The sequence below is a fragment of the Carassius carassius genome, chromosome 1 (assembly GCF_963082965.1).
Source record: "Carassius carassius chromosome 1, fCarCar2.1, whole genome shotgun sequence".
Lineage (NCBI taxonomy): Eukaryota > Metazoa > Chordata > Actinopteri > Cypriniformes > Cyprinidae > Carassius > Carassius carassius.
In genome coordinates this window covers 27,166,154-27,183,004 of record NC_081755.1, presented here as the reverse complement: position 1 = coordinate 27,183,004, position 16,851 = coordinate 27,166,154, and the positions used below count along the sequence as shown (strand labels likewise).

Sequence of the window (16,851 nt, the reverse complement as noted above, 5' to 3'; positions counted from 1 at the left end):
AGATGAATAAATAAGATTTAAATTGGTGTATGGTGGTTTGTTAATATAGAATAATTGGCGAGATACAACTATATGATACAATCTGGAATCTGAGGCTGAAAAAAAAATGCAATTGAAATATTGAGAAAATTAACTTTAAAGTTGTCCAGATGAAGTCCTTAGCAATGCATAGTACTAATCAAAAATCAAGTTTTGTTGTATTTACGGTAGGAAATTTACAAAATATTTTCATGGAACATGATCTTTACTTAATATCCTAATGATTTTTGGCATAAAATAAAAATATATAAATTTGATCTATGCTATGTATTGTTGGCTATTTGCTACAAATATACCTTGTGCCACTTATGACTGGTTTCGTGCTGCAGGGTCACATATTTAAGTGAATACATGAAAGAAAAGCTTTTATTAAATGTTTTTATACAGTCCATGGTTCTGACCAACGTTACTAGCGGAAATTGTGCGCGATGACGTAAAGTAACGTAGCCGTGCACAGCAAAGCGCGCCAAGCGATATACTTATGACGCACTGTGTACGCAGTGGAACAAAAAGTGGCGCATGTGTAAAAAAAAAACATGGCTAAAGAAGAGGAGGCGATCCGAAAGTTCGTTGTGAGAGAACTACACAAGTGCTCGGATCTCAGGTAAACTGCGATTTGAATGCAATGTCGAAAGTGCCTTCAAAACGGATGTTGTCATCATTAAGTTACATATCACAGAAAGCTATGTTAGTGAGTCAGGGCTGAATCAAACTCGCTGCTTGAGACATTTGATAACGCGTGTCAGGTCTCACATCGGCTAGTGCCTGACATGAAGGAAAAAGAAACATATAAAGGGGTGGTTAGTGTAAGAGTTTTGCATTAAGAGAGTCTCATGGCATAATAAGCGCTTGATTTTGCAGGTATCGTAAATAAATTTTATCAAGGGATACTACAATGATGTGTGACGCAGCTTACGTAAAAGAGCTTGACTTGAATACTGTAGTACAGTAGTATGCTTGAGCGGTTTTACAGATAGACAGCACAAACATCTGTCTGTACATCACTTCACTCGTAATAATGCACGAGACCCTGTAAAGTGTAAGTGTGCTTGTGTTTTGTAACGAGTCCAAAATATGTGAAGTGTCAGGTCATGTGACATTTTTCATTGATTTATAAGGGGCAGTCAGAATGGGATGTGCTATTGTGCAGTTATGTACATGTTTAATTTGCTGTTGATCTGCCATCTTTCAGCACACTGACTGTAGGCATTCTGCGGAGGAGATACCTGGAGAAGGTGGGGAGAGAGTCCCTCAGCATCGACCACAGACAGCTGATGAAGAAAACTGTCGAGGAGGAACTTTTGAAGATGCAGGTGAAGAAGAGGTTTTGAAGTCATCTTTTGCTAAGCTTTGCCCTTTGGTTGTTGGTGCAACAATCTCTTTGAATAAATTGATTAACAATTAGTCTGATGTCTTCACAGGGTGAGGTTTCAATCTGTACATTCCTAAACCCTGAGTTAAAATTATTTTTTGCATATTTATGGTGTCAGTGTCACTGAGTGGATGGACACAGCATCCTTAGTAGACTTTGTCATGTTTGTCCTGTATTAACGTTTTTGGATTATACAGGGAAAAAAAAACATGCTCTTCTTCAGAATCAGAATCACACTTATTGCCAACTACTGTATGGAACATGAGGAATTTGTCTTGGTAAATTGGTGCTTGACAAAGACAACAGAAAAATAATAGAACGCTTAAGACAAGTAAAAGCTATACAATAAGAGCAAGAAAAAACTTAGGAGGATAAAAATAGAAATTACAAATTAAACATTATAAACATTAATTTGACATTTGTGCATATGCTTACAGTTGAAACATAAATTGTACATTTTCTGAACATTGTGCAAGATGCGCAGCGAGGAGCCATTGCAAATACTTACAGTCTGGGATGTGAGAAATAAAGCAGCCTGAGTTGTGTGTGTGTTAATGTAATACATGTGAAACAACACGTGTGTGTGTTTCGGTTTTTTAAAATGTGAAGCGTAATGTCCATGGGCGTGAGTAAGAAGCCCTGATGGGTCAGGGGTATTGTTGATAACGGCAGTTCCTGTTGGAAAGACATTTTTGTGGCGTGCTTCAAAAGGTTTGTGTCCAGGGTGAGAAGTGTCCACCACAATCTTAACCGCCCGCTTCATGGTCCTGAAGAGATGCAAAGGTTGCATCCAAATACCTTTTCAGCAGAGCAGATGATACATTGCAGTCAGTCTTTGTCCTTGGCAGTAGCATACCAGACGGTGATGGAGGTGGTGAGAATGGACTCAATGATGGAAGTGTAGCAGTGAACCATCATTGTCTCTGGCAGGTTGAATTTCTTCAGCTGCCTCAGGAAGTACATCCTCTGCTGTGCTTTTTTTCATTCGAGAGCTGATGCTAAACTCCCACTTGAGATCCTGGGTGATGATGGTGCCCAGGAAGCGGACAGAGTCCACAGTTTCTACTGAGGAGTTACGCTGGATATGGGGGGCAGGTGGGGCTGGGTTCTTCCTGAAGTCAGTCACCATCTCCACTGTTTCTACAGCATTGAGCTCCAGGTTGAGCTGATTGCATCAGGTCACCAGATGGTCAATCTCCCACCTATAGGCAGACTCATCCCATCAGAGATGAGCCCAGTGAGGGTCGTGTCATCCGCAAACTTCAGTAGTTTGACAGACTCGTGACTGGAGGTGCAGCTGTTGGTGTACAGCAGGGCTATTCAAATCTTGCCCTGGAGGGCCAATGCGGTGCAGAGTTTGGCTCCCTGATCATAGTCACCGGCCTGTGATTTTCTAATGATCCCAAAAACATTGATTAGCATGCTCAGGTGTGTTTGACTAGGGTTAGAGCTAAACTCTGCACCGCATTGTCCCTCCAGGGCAAGATTTGAACAACCCTGGTGTACAGGGAGAAGAGGAGAGGAGAAAGAAGCCAGTACTGATGGTTCGGGAGTCAGAAACATGTTTTTCCATTCTCACATGCTCCTTCCTGTCAGACAGGAAGTCTATAATCCATCTAGAGATGTAAATGGGCACATTCATCTGGGAGAGCTTGTCCTGTAGCAGAGCCGGTTTGATTGTATTGAACGCCGAGCTGAAGTCCACAAAAAGGATCTTGCCGTAGATTCCTGAGGACTCCGGGTGCTGGAGGATAAAGTGGAGGGCCATGTAAACTGTGTCATCTACAGACCTGTTGGCTCTGTAGGCAAACTGCAGGGGGTCCAGGAGAGAGAGAGAGAGAGCAATAGAGAGAGAGAGAGAGAGGAGAGAGAGAGAGCGCGAGAGAGAGAGCACAAAATTAATATTACAATATTAAAAGTTTAATATTGTAAGATGTTATTATAATCCGTTCCATTACTGTGATGTTCATTGTTTTGTTATAATTTATTTTATTTTTTCTATATATGTACACTAAGCTTTGGCAATATTTTATAATTTACATTCATGCCAATAAAGCAATATTGAATTGAATTGAGAGAGAGAGCGCGCACGTGTGAGAGAGAGAGAGAGAGAGAGAGAGAGAGAGAGACGCTCGCTCACCGTCTTCAAACACTATGAGCGCTGTCTTGCTCTCTCTCCCTCACGCATATTAATCACTTGACACGATGGTGTTGATGTTTAAATCATTTAAAATCAGAATGTAAGTGTGCTCACCCCATTTTTGATTGTAAGAAAAAATTTGATTAGATTTCATATTGCAATAGAGTGAGGAGTTGTCGTCATAGCACAGAGCCCCTCCCCTCGATATCACAGTCTCCGCCATGTTGGCAGGACACCGGCGGCGAAACAGGATTGTTTACATGTGTTGTAAACTCGGTAGTAGAGAAGGTTTTTGCAATTCCGCACTGTTTTACCATGCCTGGAAGTTACTGCTGAGTTAAAAACTGCTCCAGTACCTCACACGATACATATGGAACACATAGGAACAATGGAATACAGTTTTTTTAGGTTACACCAAGCGCAAAACAGCGGTATTTGGAGAAGCTCTCAGGCATCCAAAATAGCGACCCATACGAGCACACAGAGACCTGGACCATTTACCTCAGTGCACACATATGGACATTGTGAATTATCTTGTTTTTGGTGTAAGTTACTACACGATTCAGGAGTTTAAAAGCCACAAGTCTTTGGAAAGTTACGAGGCTTTCTGCTGTGTCTGGGTCCATCTACAAGCCCCCAGGTGGTGAAAACAGCGTTGTACTGGCCAAATTAAGTTTAATCACATGTGTTTTAGCGTGTTGTAATTACACATTGCATTTAGCAGACACTTCTTGACCAAAATGACAAAGTAACTTAACTGCCACTGTTTCGTAAACACTAGATTGTAATGAGATGTTCAATGTAACGTTACAGAAACGTTTCCAACATGTTTTGATGTAGGCTAAAGCTGTGTATGTTTAGTTATAATTTGATTTTAGCCCAATGACACATACTGTACCAGGTTTTTGTGTTGGGGGCTGCAAAGTGGACAAACCAGTTCTGGGTTGGCTAGGGTAGTTAAATGTGTGATTGCAAGATGTAAATGTCCTGGTTAGATTAAAGCTACATCGTAAACAATATAATTCACAATGTCCATATGTGTGCACTGAGGTAAATGGTCCAGGTCTCTGTGCCGCTGCAGGGAGCTCGTATGGGTCGATATTTTGGATGCCTGAGAGCTTCTCCAAATACCGCTGTTTTGCGCTTGGTGTGAGCTTGTTCCTGTAAGGTGCCCTTTCTTTTGCCTTATCTTTCTGCATTGCTTTGCTTTCTTCATTTCTTTCTCGTATTCGTAGATCCGTCTCCGTTCCGCTGACATAATAAATGCGCAAAAATTAAAGAGCTCTCGAATGTTTAGTCGCGCCTGTGAAGTTCTGAAGGCGTTGCCCCTGGCAACCGATAGCGTGTCCTACCATCATGGCCGACCGGCTCAGACCCCTCCCAAATCAACCCAAATCGGCACGTGACTCCTCACTCTCAATATCGCAGAAAAATAAAATATCGCTATGTCATTTTTTCCCAATATCGTTCAGCCCTAATGGACAAGGAATGTTGATGTATACGTAAAGTGACTAAAAGAACGTAAAGGAGGATTTAGAATCTGCAACGACAATTGGCAGTGCTACATTTACTACAAGTGCCTGCACTTCAGTGTCCATATATATATCGCTGTTCACCATATTTGCAAAATAAGTTCCCCGTATGTTTAAACCATGTTTTAAATCATGGCTGGTGAGGGCGTTTTCGAACATGTCTGGCCAATACCTATTATGTCACTGTTAGCACCAGTTGTGCTGGTTAGACCCTGCTCTGGAGTAGGAGCTAATTTGGTTCTTGAAAAAGGCAGTCCGGTAATAAAATCACACTTTTTCCTGCGGTGCGAAAATGCACAAAAGTGGGTAGTTCCACAATTAGTTCTGGTACTATGAAAAGGTTCCAGCGGCGTGAAAGGCCCGTCTGTTAACATCTCTCTCCTGGATGTAGAGAAAAGGTCCTGTGATGGGGCTGAAGGGGGAGGGGCCGTTGAGGTGTGGCCTCAGCTCCTGATGTGGTGAAGCCGAGCGCCAACCTCCCGCTCTCTCTCGTGAAGCCAACAAGGAAGTGACTAAAACTGCAATTCATCGACCGGCTGCTTGAGGCTGGCTGCAAAAGGGAGTCAGTCCCATAGACTCCCCATGTTAAAATGCCCAACTTTACAGCAGAAAAATACATTTACAGCCTGGTCCAAAAAATGATTTTGGTCTAAATAGCACATTTTGCCCTTCACAACAACTGTGGGGGGGTGAATTTTTTTTATAACTCATCCGTTTAAATTATATTAAGCCTTAAAGTTCTGCGTAATTAAGGGCGTGGCCACTTGAGTGACCGGTGGATTGCCGCTGCTGACACTGCCGTCGAGCTATGTGGGCATGGCTTCAGCTATGGGATTTAAATGCTGCCATGATTCAAAACTGAAAATACAGGTCTGAAAGGTTGAAACTAAGTGTTCGAAAACTCAAAATCTTACAAAAAAAAGTTTTGCAAGATCAAAAAATAAGATTTGCAAGCTTGCAAAATGTAAAAAAAAAATAAAAATATCTCTGCAAACATTGTTGTTTTTGAGATTTCCTTCTTCAGAACTGCAACATTTTTTTACGATGTTGCACAAATAATTTTTCAGAGTTTCAAATTTGTCAGTGTTCTCCCACTGTATTAGATTGTTTTCCAGGTTTGAAACCTTGTAAATGGTGATCTGAAAACTGGTGTGCGAATGTGTGAATTTTCTTTTTTGAAACTCTGAAAACAGAGCTTTGCAGGCTTTCAAAGTGGTAAAAAAAAATTACATCTCTTCAAACGTAATTTTGTTTTTGAGTTTTCCCTCTTCAGAAGTGCAACACTCTTTTTAATGGTGTTGTGCAATCATTTTTTCAGAGTTTCGAATTTGTCACTGTTCTCCCAGTGTATAGTTTGTTTTCAAGATTTGAAACCTTGTAAATAGTGATCTGAAAACTGGTGTGCGAATAGGTGAAAACAAGTTTTGAAACTCTGAAAACTGAGGTTCGAAAGGGCGAAACTTATTACATTACATTACATTTGCACTCCTATTGCAGACTATTTTTTCAGAGCTGAGTTTACAACACCCACTTTGCGGAGATACGCACACACAGTTGCGAGCTCGCGTCTCACGTGATTTGTGGCAGTGTTGTCACGCAGCTCTGCTCTGAGACTCTGAAACTCAGACTGAGCGAAAATGAAGCTTCGCAACCTCGCAAATAAAAAAAAGCCTGGAGGGAGGGCCTTCTGCTCTTGGCCAATGCTTTGCTGTCTGCTGACGTACAGTCCAATCACAAGTCGTATTTACTGGAAAGGTGGGATTGACCGACTGCTCCGCCAATGACAAAAGCGCACAGGATACGCAAACAGAGGATGCACAGATTTCTGTCCACAAGGCGGTCCGTCAGCTCTATCCTCTCTCAATCCGTCACAAACAGCATATGAGGACAATGGAAGCAATAAAAAACAACAAATATACAAGTGCTATAACAAGTCTCAGTTAGCTTACACGTAACAAAGGCTTTTAAATAAAATAATAAAGAAATACTGATAACCGATAGAATAGAAAAAGAATAGAGCAAGCTAGAGTTAGAGGTCTTTTTTGCCTTTGTTAATTGTATAATAAAAGAAAACCGATAGAATACAAAATAATAGAAAGCTTAATATTATTCTTTTTTTAAGAATAGTGAGTGTTAAAGTTAGAAGGTCAAATACATTTGGAAGAGATGTGTTTTAAGCCAGTTCTTGAAGATAAGGATTGGGTACAGACAATCCAGTAAAGATTTACCCAAACGAAGGTCTGAGACTACAGAATATCCTCAATGCAGAAAGCACTCTCTTTCACTCACACACAGTATCAATTTTAGCATGTGGTGGAGAACAAATAGTTTATCATATGTTTTAAGCATTATATATTTATTAGCCTACTTATTTATGTTATATATATATATATATATATATATATATATATATATATATAATATATGAAAATACAGATGTTAAGATTATAATTCAGGTTTATTTTTACAAAATATAGATTTTAAAATGTCTCAATACATATAGCCTATAGTGATTGCAGAAAAAAAGTTAACCATGCATTCATAAATTTGTAATAGGCAATTATTTATAATTTTACTGAAATATTTTAATAAAAGTAAAAAATACACTGTACACCTTTCTGAATATTTCAATATAATATCTAAATATTCTTTTGGATGCACTATTGAAGTCACTTTAATTGTAATATTCAGTCTCTACATGAAGAGAGAGTCAGTGGTCCACTGCGTGAGGAAAGTGAGTCGTGAGGAAAGTGAATCGTTCGCTGCTTGAGGAACGTGAGTCGCCAGCTGAGGAAAGTGAGGTGAGAGTGTACATACTGATGCACCGCCGGTCTATCAGTGGTAAACTCAGTGGCTACTGGCAATTGTATGGTGAATTTCAGCGACAAGTGGGTAAACCTTTATTTTAGAACTGGACCGCGACGGGACCGCCTTGTGGACATAAATCTGTGCATCCTCTGTTTGCGTATCCTGTGCGCTTTTGTCATTGGCGGAGCAGTCGGTCAATCCCACCTTTCCAGTAAATACGACTTGTGATTGGACTGAGTTTCGCTCAGTCTGAGTTTCAGAGTCTCAGAGCAGAGCTGCGTGACAACACTGCCACAAATCACGTGAGACGCGAGCTCGCAACTGTGTGTGCGTATCTCCGCAAAGTGGGTGTCGTAAACTCAGCTCTGAAAAAATAGTCTGCAATAGGAGTGCAAATGTAATGTAATGCAATAAGTTTCGCCCTTTCGAACCTCAGTTTTCAGAGTTTCAAAACTTGTTTTCACCTATTCGCACACCAGTTTTCAGATCACTATTTACAAGGTTTCAAATCTTGAAAACAAACTATACACTGGGAGAACAGTGACAAATTCGAAACTCTGAAAAAATGATTGCACAACACCATTAAAAAGAGTGTTGCACTTCTGAAGAGGGAAAACTCAAAAACAAAATTACGTTTGAAGAGATGTAATTTTTTTTTACCACTTTGAAAGCCTGCAAAGCTCTGTTTTCAGAGTTTCAAAAAAAAAATTCACACATTCGCACACCAGTTTTCAGATCACCATTTACAAGGTTTCAAACCTGGAAAACAATCTAATACAGTGGGAGAACACTGACAAATTTGAAACTCTGAAAAATTATTTGCGCAACATCGTAAAAAAATGTTGCAGTTCTGAAGAAGGAAATCTCAAAAACAACATAATGTTTGCAGAGATATTTTTATTTTTTTTTACATTTTGCAAGCTTGCAAATCTTATTTTCGATCTTGCAAAACTTTTTTTTGTAAGATTTTGAGTTTTCGAACACTTAGTTTCAACCTTTCAGACCTGTATTTTCAGTTTTGAATCATGGCAGCATTTAAATCCCATATTCAGCAACCAGCTCCCGCCTTTTTGCCCATTTTTGATTGTCCGGAAGAGTCGCGCGGTGACGCACTGCCAAGATGGCGACGGCCCGCTCTGCACACTTTGAGCTTCAAAAATGCTCTTCAGCAGTCTACAGGTGACTTCACGGACACTATGTCCATGTTTTTATACAGTCTATGGGTGAAGCTCATGTTCAAGCTCAAGCTGAAGGCTGGTGTGACGGGGGGTGGTATCAGGACTATCCCAATGTCTTTCAAAGCATCAGTTAAATTCATTCAGGTTGTTGGCCAGTCGTTGGTCGTTAGCAGAGTTGGGGGCTTTAGGTATACAGTTTGTGATCTGTCTGAGTCCTTTCCAGACAGAGGTAGAGTCATTAGCTGAAAATTGCTGTTGTAGTTTTTTCACACCAATTTAGAGCTTTCTGTCACATTTGACATTTTCCTCTTATGAATTGTAAGGCACATGACTGGGTGTCTGTTGTTAAGTATCTAGTCATAACATTCTAACACTACATTGTTTCACACTGGGCAAGTTTGGCACAGCAATGTTGGGGTTAACAAAGCAAAAGTAGTTAATTAAATATTAAAGATGTGCGGGAGATGAGCAGGGTTTCATAACGCGGGCCGGAACCCTGATTGTAAATTCTAAAAAGGAAAAGATTCTAAAAGTGTGAAATGTTCCTGGGGCTAAAGTGGGGTTTAGAATGACTGTAACTCAGGGTGAGATGCAGTGTGAAAATTAAAGAAATTAAGCACTTTCAGGCCTGGTTTCACAGACGGGGCTTAGACTAAGCCAGAACTAGGCAATAGTTCAATTAGGGCATTTAAGTAATTTTTATTAACATGCCTTAGAAAAAAACATTACTGGTGTGGATTTTGAGAAGAAACGGAGGCACTGATTTATTTTAAGATCGGTCAGTGCAAGTTTTTTTAGTTAGAACAGCTCAGATTTGCACTTTAGTCTGGGACTAGCCTTAAGACTTGTCTGTGAAACCAGTTAGAACAGCTCAGATTTGCACTTTAGTCTGGGACTAGCCTTAAGACTTGTCTGTGAAACCAGTTAGAACAGCTCAGATTTGCACTTTAGTCTGGGACTAGCCTTAAGACTTGTCTGTGAAACCATGTATTGAGTTGAGGTTTTTGAGTAGTGGGGTTTTTGGTGAAAATGTAAGCCTTTTATTAGTAATTTTTCTTTAAAATATTATGTTATACGTAACATGGTTATAATCTGTTATGTGAACATATTTTGTTACCATGAACATCTTTATTATACTAAATGAATTCACACAATAAACATTAATACATTTCATTAATACTTTTTGTTAATACTAATTACTTTTCTTGAGGCAATCAAATGATGCTTTTGCATTTATTTGGGAATGAGGTTGGAAACAGAAATCCGTTTGAAAGGATCCAAACATAAAAAAGAAAAGAGCAAAGGCTTGTCTGATAATATGGTGAAGAATAATGTGATTTGTCAGTGACCTTTTAAAGTCAAGGCTTAACAAACTGACAACGTTCTTTAAGTTTCAGGACAGCAGCGATGATGAGCCTCTTATTAAGACTGTGAATCCTTCAAAGAGCCAGAGCAAAAGGAAAAGGGTGGATGAAGAGAATGAGTTGGGAAAGACAAAACGATCGCGGCTGGAGGAGTCTTCTCCAGGTAACTGTCATATTTGTTGAGTTTGTCCTTGTTTTTTCTTATTGGATGTTGCATGAGTAACGTCACGTTCTCTCTTGTCCAGATTCCCCTGACTCTGGAATAGAGAAAGCTATAAACGAGAGAGAACAAAAAGAGGATGAAGCTGAAAGTGATAAAGACATGGGTGAAGTTAGTGAAGAGGAGCAAGAGGAAAAGAACATTAAGAAAAAAACACAGAATAAGAGACCAAGCAAACAAAGCAAACAGCAAGGGGACAGTGAGAAGAAAAAGAAACCGAAGGAGAAGGGGAAGGTGAAAGAAAGTGCCGAAGATGAGGAGTTGGAGGATTCTGATGAGGAGGAGGCAAGGCAAAAAAAATCATCGAACGAAAAGAAAAAGGATTCAGACAGTGAGGAGGAAATCAGTGATAAACTGGCTTCGAGTGATTCTGAGGATGAAAAAGTGAAAAGCAAAGTGAAGACGCAGAGTAAAAGAAAAGATATCGGAAATATGAAGCCAGTCGAGAGGGATATTGTGAAAGAAGTGGAGAGAGAGGTTTTTGGGAGCAGCTCTGAGAGTGAAGAGGAGAATAACAAGAGCGCTAAAATAAAAAACAGGAGCAACTCTGAAAACGACAGCAGCGGAGACAGTGAAGAGGAAAAAGATCAAAAAGAGGATGCTGCTAATTCGTCCTCCAAAGAGATGGAGAAAAATGGTAAAAGTCCCTTAGAGGTCAAAGAGTCCGTATGCTTAAACTTTTCTCCTAACATTGCTCATCTCTCTTTTTCTTGACAGGAGAGAAAATACAGGACAATCAGGAGGAGGCAGCAGAGGACTCTGACTCCTCGTCTCTTCCCTCACTGGAGGACGAGGATGAACAAGAGAAGGACAAGAACGAGCAAAAGAAAAGTACGACAAAGAAAAAGCGCAATGAGGAGAGAGAGAACACAACCAGAGGAAAGGCAAGATAAATTTGAGAACAGCTCACATCACAAAAATGACACATTTTTCACTACTGTGTGTTATATTTAAGCAAGAGTGCTGTTTTTCAACCATACATTACCCTTCAGAAATTTGGGGCCAGGAAGGTTTTTTTTTTTATTATTTTTTTTTTTTGGTTAAGTAGTAAAGACTAAAGTAAATTAAGGACAAATTCTACTTTACTGTATTTATAGTTTTTTGTAACAACCATAATTGGTCAGATGGAGAATTTCAGTTAGATTCTCACATAAGTGGACGACATGCTGTCCATGCCCTTTATTAAACCCAATTTTTGTCAGGTATGTATTGATTATAATAACTCACAATTATTTTTGACCATCAGGATGAAGAAAATAAGGCAGTGTCCAGGCTGAAGCGCTACATCGCCCTCTGTGGTGTGAGACGGAACTACAAGAAGCTTTTAGACGGCTGCCGATCAGTAAAGGCAAAGGTGGCTGTGCTGAAAAAAGAGCTGGAGGAGCTGGGTGTGGAAGGTTAGTGTGCATGTGTGAACAGAAGGGGAATGTGTATACAGTATGCTCGATCATCTCAATGCTATGATACATGTGCACATGCAAATTTGCATTCCTTCTGTGTTTTTAATCATATATATGGAGTAACTAGGTTGCCTTTCAGTGCATTTTCTGCTGATGTAAAATACAGTCCTACACATTACTCAAAAAAACTAATATCATATAAATGTCAGTGTAATGAACTTGAGAATACATGTTTTGTTTTCTCCTTTGTACACAAAGATATTTTATGTTGTATATGTTATAACAAATGTCCATAAAAGCACACTCTTATTACCTATTAAATATGTCTGTCTCAGGTCAGCCCTCCATAGAGAAATGTAAAAAAGCTCGACTAAAGAGAGAAGAAGCGCAGGAACTGGCTGAGCTGGATTTAAGCAACATCATCGCCACTCAGGGTAATGACGCTTAAAAATTGTATCTACTGTTGGAAACGCAGAAGGTGAGACCAGGAGACAATTGGGTATCTTCAGCAGACTTCTTTATTGAGAGCACTGTGTGACGCTGCAGTCATCAATAGACCTTCAGACTGAAGGTCTGGAATTCCTGGCAGCTTTCATTGGCCAAGGCCCGCCCATGAGGCTGACATGTCAAACAACCAATCACAGTTTGTTTTGTTAAAGGGTCATGAAACCCCCCATTTCAGCACAGGTTAGTTCTCACCACGGTTTTAAAAAATGCTAAAAAGCGTTCAGAAAGTTTCATTTCGCTCCCATCGAGCTAAAAGCACAAATAAATGCACAGCCATTTGCACTCTGCATCGAAAACCTATTACACTTACATTCAGTCATTTAGCAGACGCTTTTATTCAAAGCGACTCACAAATGAGACATATATATTATTCTGTGGCGTTTATATAAGCCTTCTGACAGGTTGTGTCACAGAGCTATAAAAACGGTTACACTCACCAAGTGAATGAATCGCGTTTGTGCCGAACTCTTATTACAAAGAAAAAACAAACACTCTTCTGCAATCCATGAATGTTTCTCTGTTAATGTGTGCGATGTCATTTCTAGGTCTGATGAGTCTTTCATAGCAAATCAACACATGATGTTGTGAATAATTAAGCAAAGCGTCTTCTCATAGGATAAGAACATGCAATCTCATGAATAATTGAATAGACACCGACGCGTCATCAATGTACTATAGTCCATTGCCACGTCAAAAATCGTGACGTCAACACAATGTAGATTCTAAATCCGGAAGATGAAAATGGAGCAAAAAAGCTTAAAATTAACCAATTTTCTCCAACAGTTAAAATTAGCGGATGCTAACATTGTCTTCTATGATGTGCAACACAAACACCTCCGTTAAAATCTTAGAATAAGTAGTCTGGGGTTTCATGACCCTTTAAGCGTCACGTTTCGGGGCATGGAAATGTCGCTACAATAACAGACCGGTGTGTAAAACTCTAGGACGTATTCTAAAGATTCTGTGCTGCGAACTTTAAATATTTCACATATTTTTGAATATCCAGTGTTTAGTTGATCCTGATAAGCGCTCGTCATCACCGTTGTAAACACAATTCTTTTGTCTTTCGTGAAGGGGTTTGGTGCCTCTGTATCTTTGTTTCCAGGCAGAACATTAAAGAACACGCATCTTGCGGAAATCCTTTTCAACCAATCTGATGACGACTTCGACATTCCTGAAGTCTTTCCACTTTTGTGTCCCATATGCATCAGACGTTTAGCCAACAGTCTGTGGACGTGACGTCTGAAGCTGAGACTATCAAAACTCTAGCTAAGGCAGTGATGCATTGTAGTTTATAAACATTTTAGGGGACGGTGCTTGGAAATAGAGACAAGGCACCTGGGTGACGACCTTAAAAAAAGCATGCAAATGAAGTGATCAGGTATTGAAAGTGAGGAGTCACGTGCAGATTTGGGTTGATTTGGGAGGGGTCTGAGCCGGTCAGCCATGATGGTAGGACACGCTATCGGTTGCCAGGGGCAACGCCTTCAGAACTTCACAGAGGCGCGACTAAACATTTCAGAGGTCTTTAATTTTTGTGCATTTATTATGTCAGCGGAACAGAGACGGATCTACGAATACGAGAAAGAAATGAAGAAAGTAAAGCAATGCAAAAAGATAAGGCGAAAGAAAGGGCACCTTACAGGAACAAGCTCACACCAAGTGCAAAACAGCGGTATTTGGAGAAGCTCTCAGGCATCCAAAATATCGACCCATACGAGCTCCCTGCAGCGGCACAGAGACCTGGACCATTTACCTCAGTGCACACATATGGACATTGTGAATTATATTGTTTACGATGTAGCTTTAATCTAACCAGGACATTTACATCTTGCAATCACACATTTAACTACCCTAGCCAACCCAGAACTGGTTTGTCCACTTTGCAGCCCCCAACACAAAAACCTGGTACAGTATGTGTCCTTGAGCGAAAATCAAATTATAACTTAAATAAAACACAGCTTTAGCCTACATCAAAACATGATGGAAACGTTTGTGTAACGTTACATTGAACATCTCATTACAATCTAGTGTTTACGAAACAGTGGCAGTTAAGTTACTTTGTCATTTTGGTCAAGAAGTTTAGGGGAAGTCGTGGCCTAATGGTTAGAGAATCGGACTCCCAATTGAAAGGTTGTGAGTTCGAGTCCCGGGCCGGCAGGAATTGTGGGTGGGGGGAGTGCATGTACAGTTCTCTCTCCACCTTCAATACCACGACTTAGGTGCCCTTGAGCAAGGCATCGAACCCCCAACTGCTCCCCGGGCGCCGCAGCATAAATGGCTGCCCACTGCTCCGGGTGTGTGCTCACAGTGTGTGTGTGTGTGTTCACTGCTCTGTGTGTGTGCACTTTGGATGGGTTAAACGCAGAGCACAAATTCTGAGTATGGGTCACCATACTTGGCTGAATGTCACTGCACTTTTTTTTTTTTTAAGAAGTGTCTGCTAAATGCAATGTGTAATTGTAAATTATAATTGTAAATGTGTAAAAACGCATGTGAATAAACTTACTTTGGCCAGTACAACGCTGTTTTCACCACCTGGGGGCTTGTAGATGGACCCAGACACAGCAGAAAGCCTCGTAACTTTCCAAAGACTTGTGGCTTTTAAACTCCTGAATCGTGTAGTAACTTACACCAAAAACAAGATAATTCACAATGTCCATATGTGTGCACTGAGGTAAATGGTCCAGGTCTCTGTGTGCTCGTATGGGTCGATATTTTGGATGCCTGAGAGCTTCTCCAAATACCGCTGTTTTGCGCTTGGTGTAACCTAAAAAAACTGTATTCCATTGTTCCTATGTGTTCCATATGTATCGTGTGAGGTACTGGAGCAGTTTTTAACTCAGCAGTAACTTCCAGGCATGGTAAAACAGTGCGGAATTGCAAAAACCTTCTCTACTACCGAGTTAACAACACACGTAAACAATCCTGTTTCGCCGCCGGTGTCCTGCCAACATGGCGGAGACTGTGATATCGAGGGGAGGGGCTCTGTGCTATGACAACAACTCCTCACTTTCAATAGCAACCTGCCCCGTTTCACAAGTCCTAAACCAATCAGCATAACTACTGAAAGTCTGGGGCAGAGGCACCAGGTGCCTTTACAAACAAAAGGTCCGAGTAATTTGGCTTATTTGACTTACAATAAAAGAACAGGAAATGGCAGGAACATCTTGCAACAAACTTTAACACAATCGATCATTTGATGTCATCATCTTTACTATAAATCTTCACCTTAGTTTTTCAGGTAATTGTGTGTCAGGATATAGGATCAGTAGATCTAAGACGGATTTTTAAATTTTCAATCACACACCACTATAGATACATTTAAATTCAAGGTAAAAAAAAAAAAGTTAACTCACATGAATACATAGAAATCTGAGAGTTGTAAATTTAGTTTAGTTGATTTACTTTGTTTGGGCCTTAACCTAATAAAATTAAACTTTGTTCATCAGGACGTCCCAAAAGAAGAGCAGCTGCAGCAGCATGGCCCCCTGCACAGAATGTCTCTCCTCCCCCCTCTGCCTATAAACGTGCTGTGGACTCAGACTCTGATAGTGGAGAGAGCCACAGAAACACAGGGCACAAGAGAGGAGCAGCCTGGGCCAACCTGCAGGGAATCATCAGTGATGACGGAGAGAGCGACTAGGCCACGAGTGCCTTTCCCGACAATCTGTGTCATCATTATACAGTGCATTCCTTAAGTTCAACCACTCTTTAATTCACTATGGAAAAAAGTTAAACCTGTTCTCATGAATCAATTGGTACATTGGCAAGAATTTTACATTTTGTACATCCTGTTATTGTAGGATGTTTTTGGATTTCTGTATAGTAAGTTTGTTCTCTCTATTTGTGTGTTTTACAATTGTCAGTTTGTACTTTATATTGAAGTATCTTAAATGTGTATAATAAGGTTTGTGTAGCTTTGGAAATAAAATAACATATATTGAATATGTTTTACATTGTTTCTTCCTTGTTCCAGAAGTGCACTTTGACTTTATGTAAATGAAGCAATGTATTCTCAATCTCAAAAGGTTAAAGCATAGTAAATAACTTCTTGTTTTCAAGGAAGACATTGCAAAAAACAGCTTGGTTATATTTGCTCTTATTGTAGATATTCAGACCTTGTGTTGAAGCTAGTAGTATTATAAAAACAAAATCTCTTTTAAAAGTGGGAATGCAGTGGCGATCAGCTAGGCTATGGCGACTGCCATATGGAAACTTGAGAGGAATTTACCGCTGTTTTCACTTTCATAAAAACGGGCTGATGACTTCCTTGTTCTATAAAGTCCCT

At 40.1% G+C, this 16,851-nt stretch overlaps 1 protein-coding gene across 4 annotated transcripts; it reads left to right on the top strand.

The window, feature by feature from the left end:
- The first annotated feature begins 484 nt into the window (after positions 1-484).
- On the top strand, positions 485-16,508 carry hirip3 (HIRA interacting protein 3). Of its 4 annotated transcripts, none has more exons than XM_059553503.1 (8): positions 485-643; positions 1,232-1,352; positions 10,467-10,596; positions 10,679-11,290; positions 11,371-11,537; positions 11,900-12,050; positions 12,389-12,487; positions 16,013-16,508. In XM_059553503.1, the coding sequence occupies exons 1-8, from the start codon at positions 576-578 to the stop codon at positions 16,204-16,206; spliced, it is 1,542 nt and encodes a 513-aa protein (XP_059409486.1). In that variant the 5' UTR covers positions 485-575; the 3' UTR covers positions 16,207-16,508. The 4 variants fall into 4 exon arrangements, with proteins under 4 accessions (XP_059409486.1, XP_059409478.1, XP_059409505.1 ...); XM_059553495.1 differs by having other exon boundaries at positions 10,461-10,596; XM_059553522.1 differs by lacking the exon at positions 485-643 and adding an exon at positions 933-1,078.
- Positions 16,509-16,851: the final 343 nt, after the last annotated feature.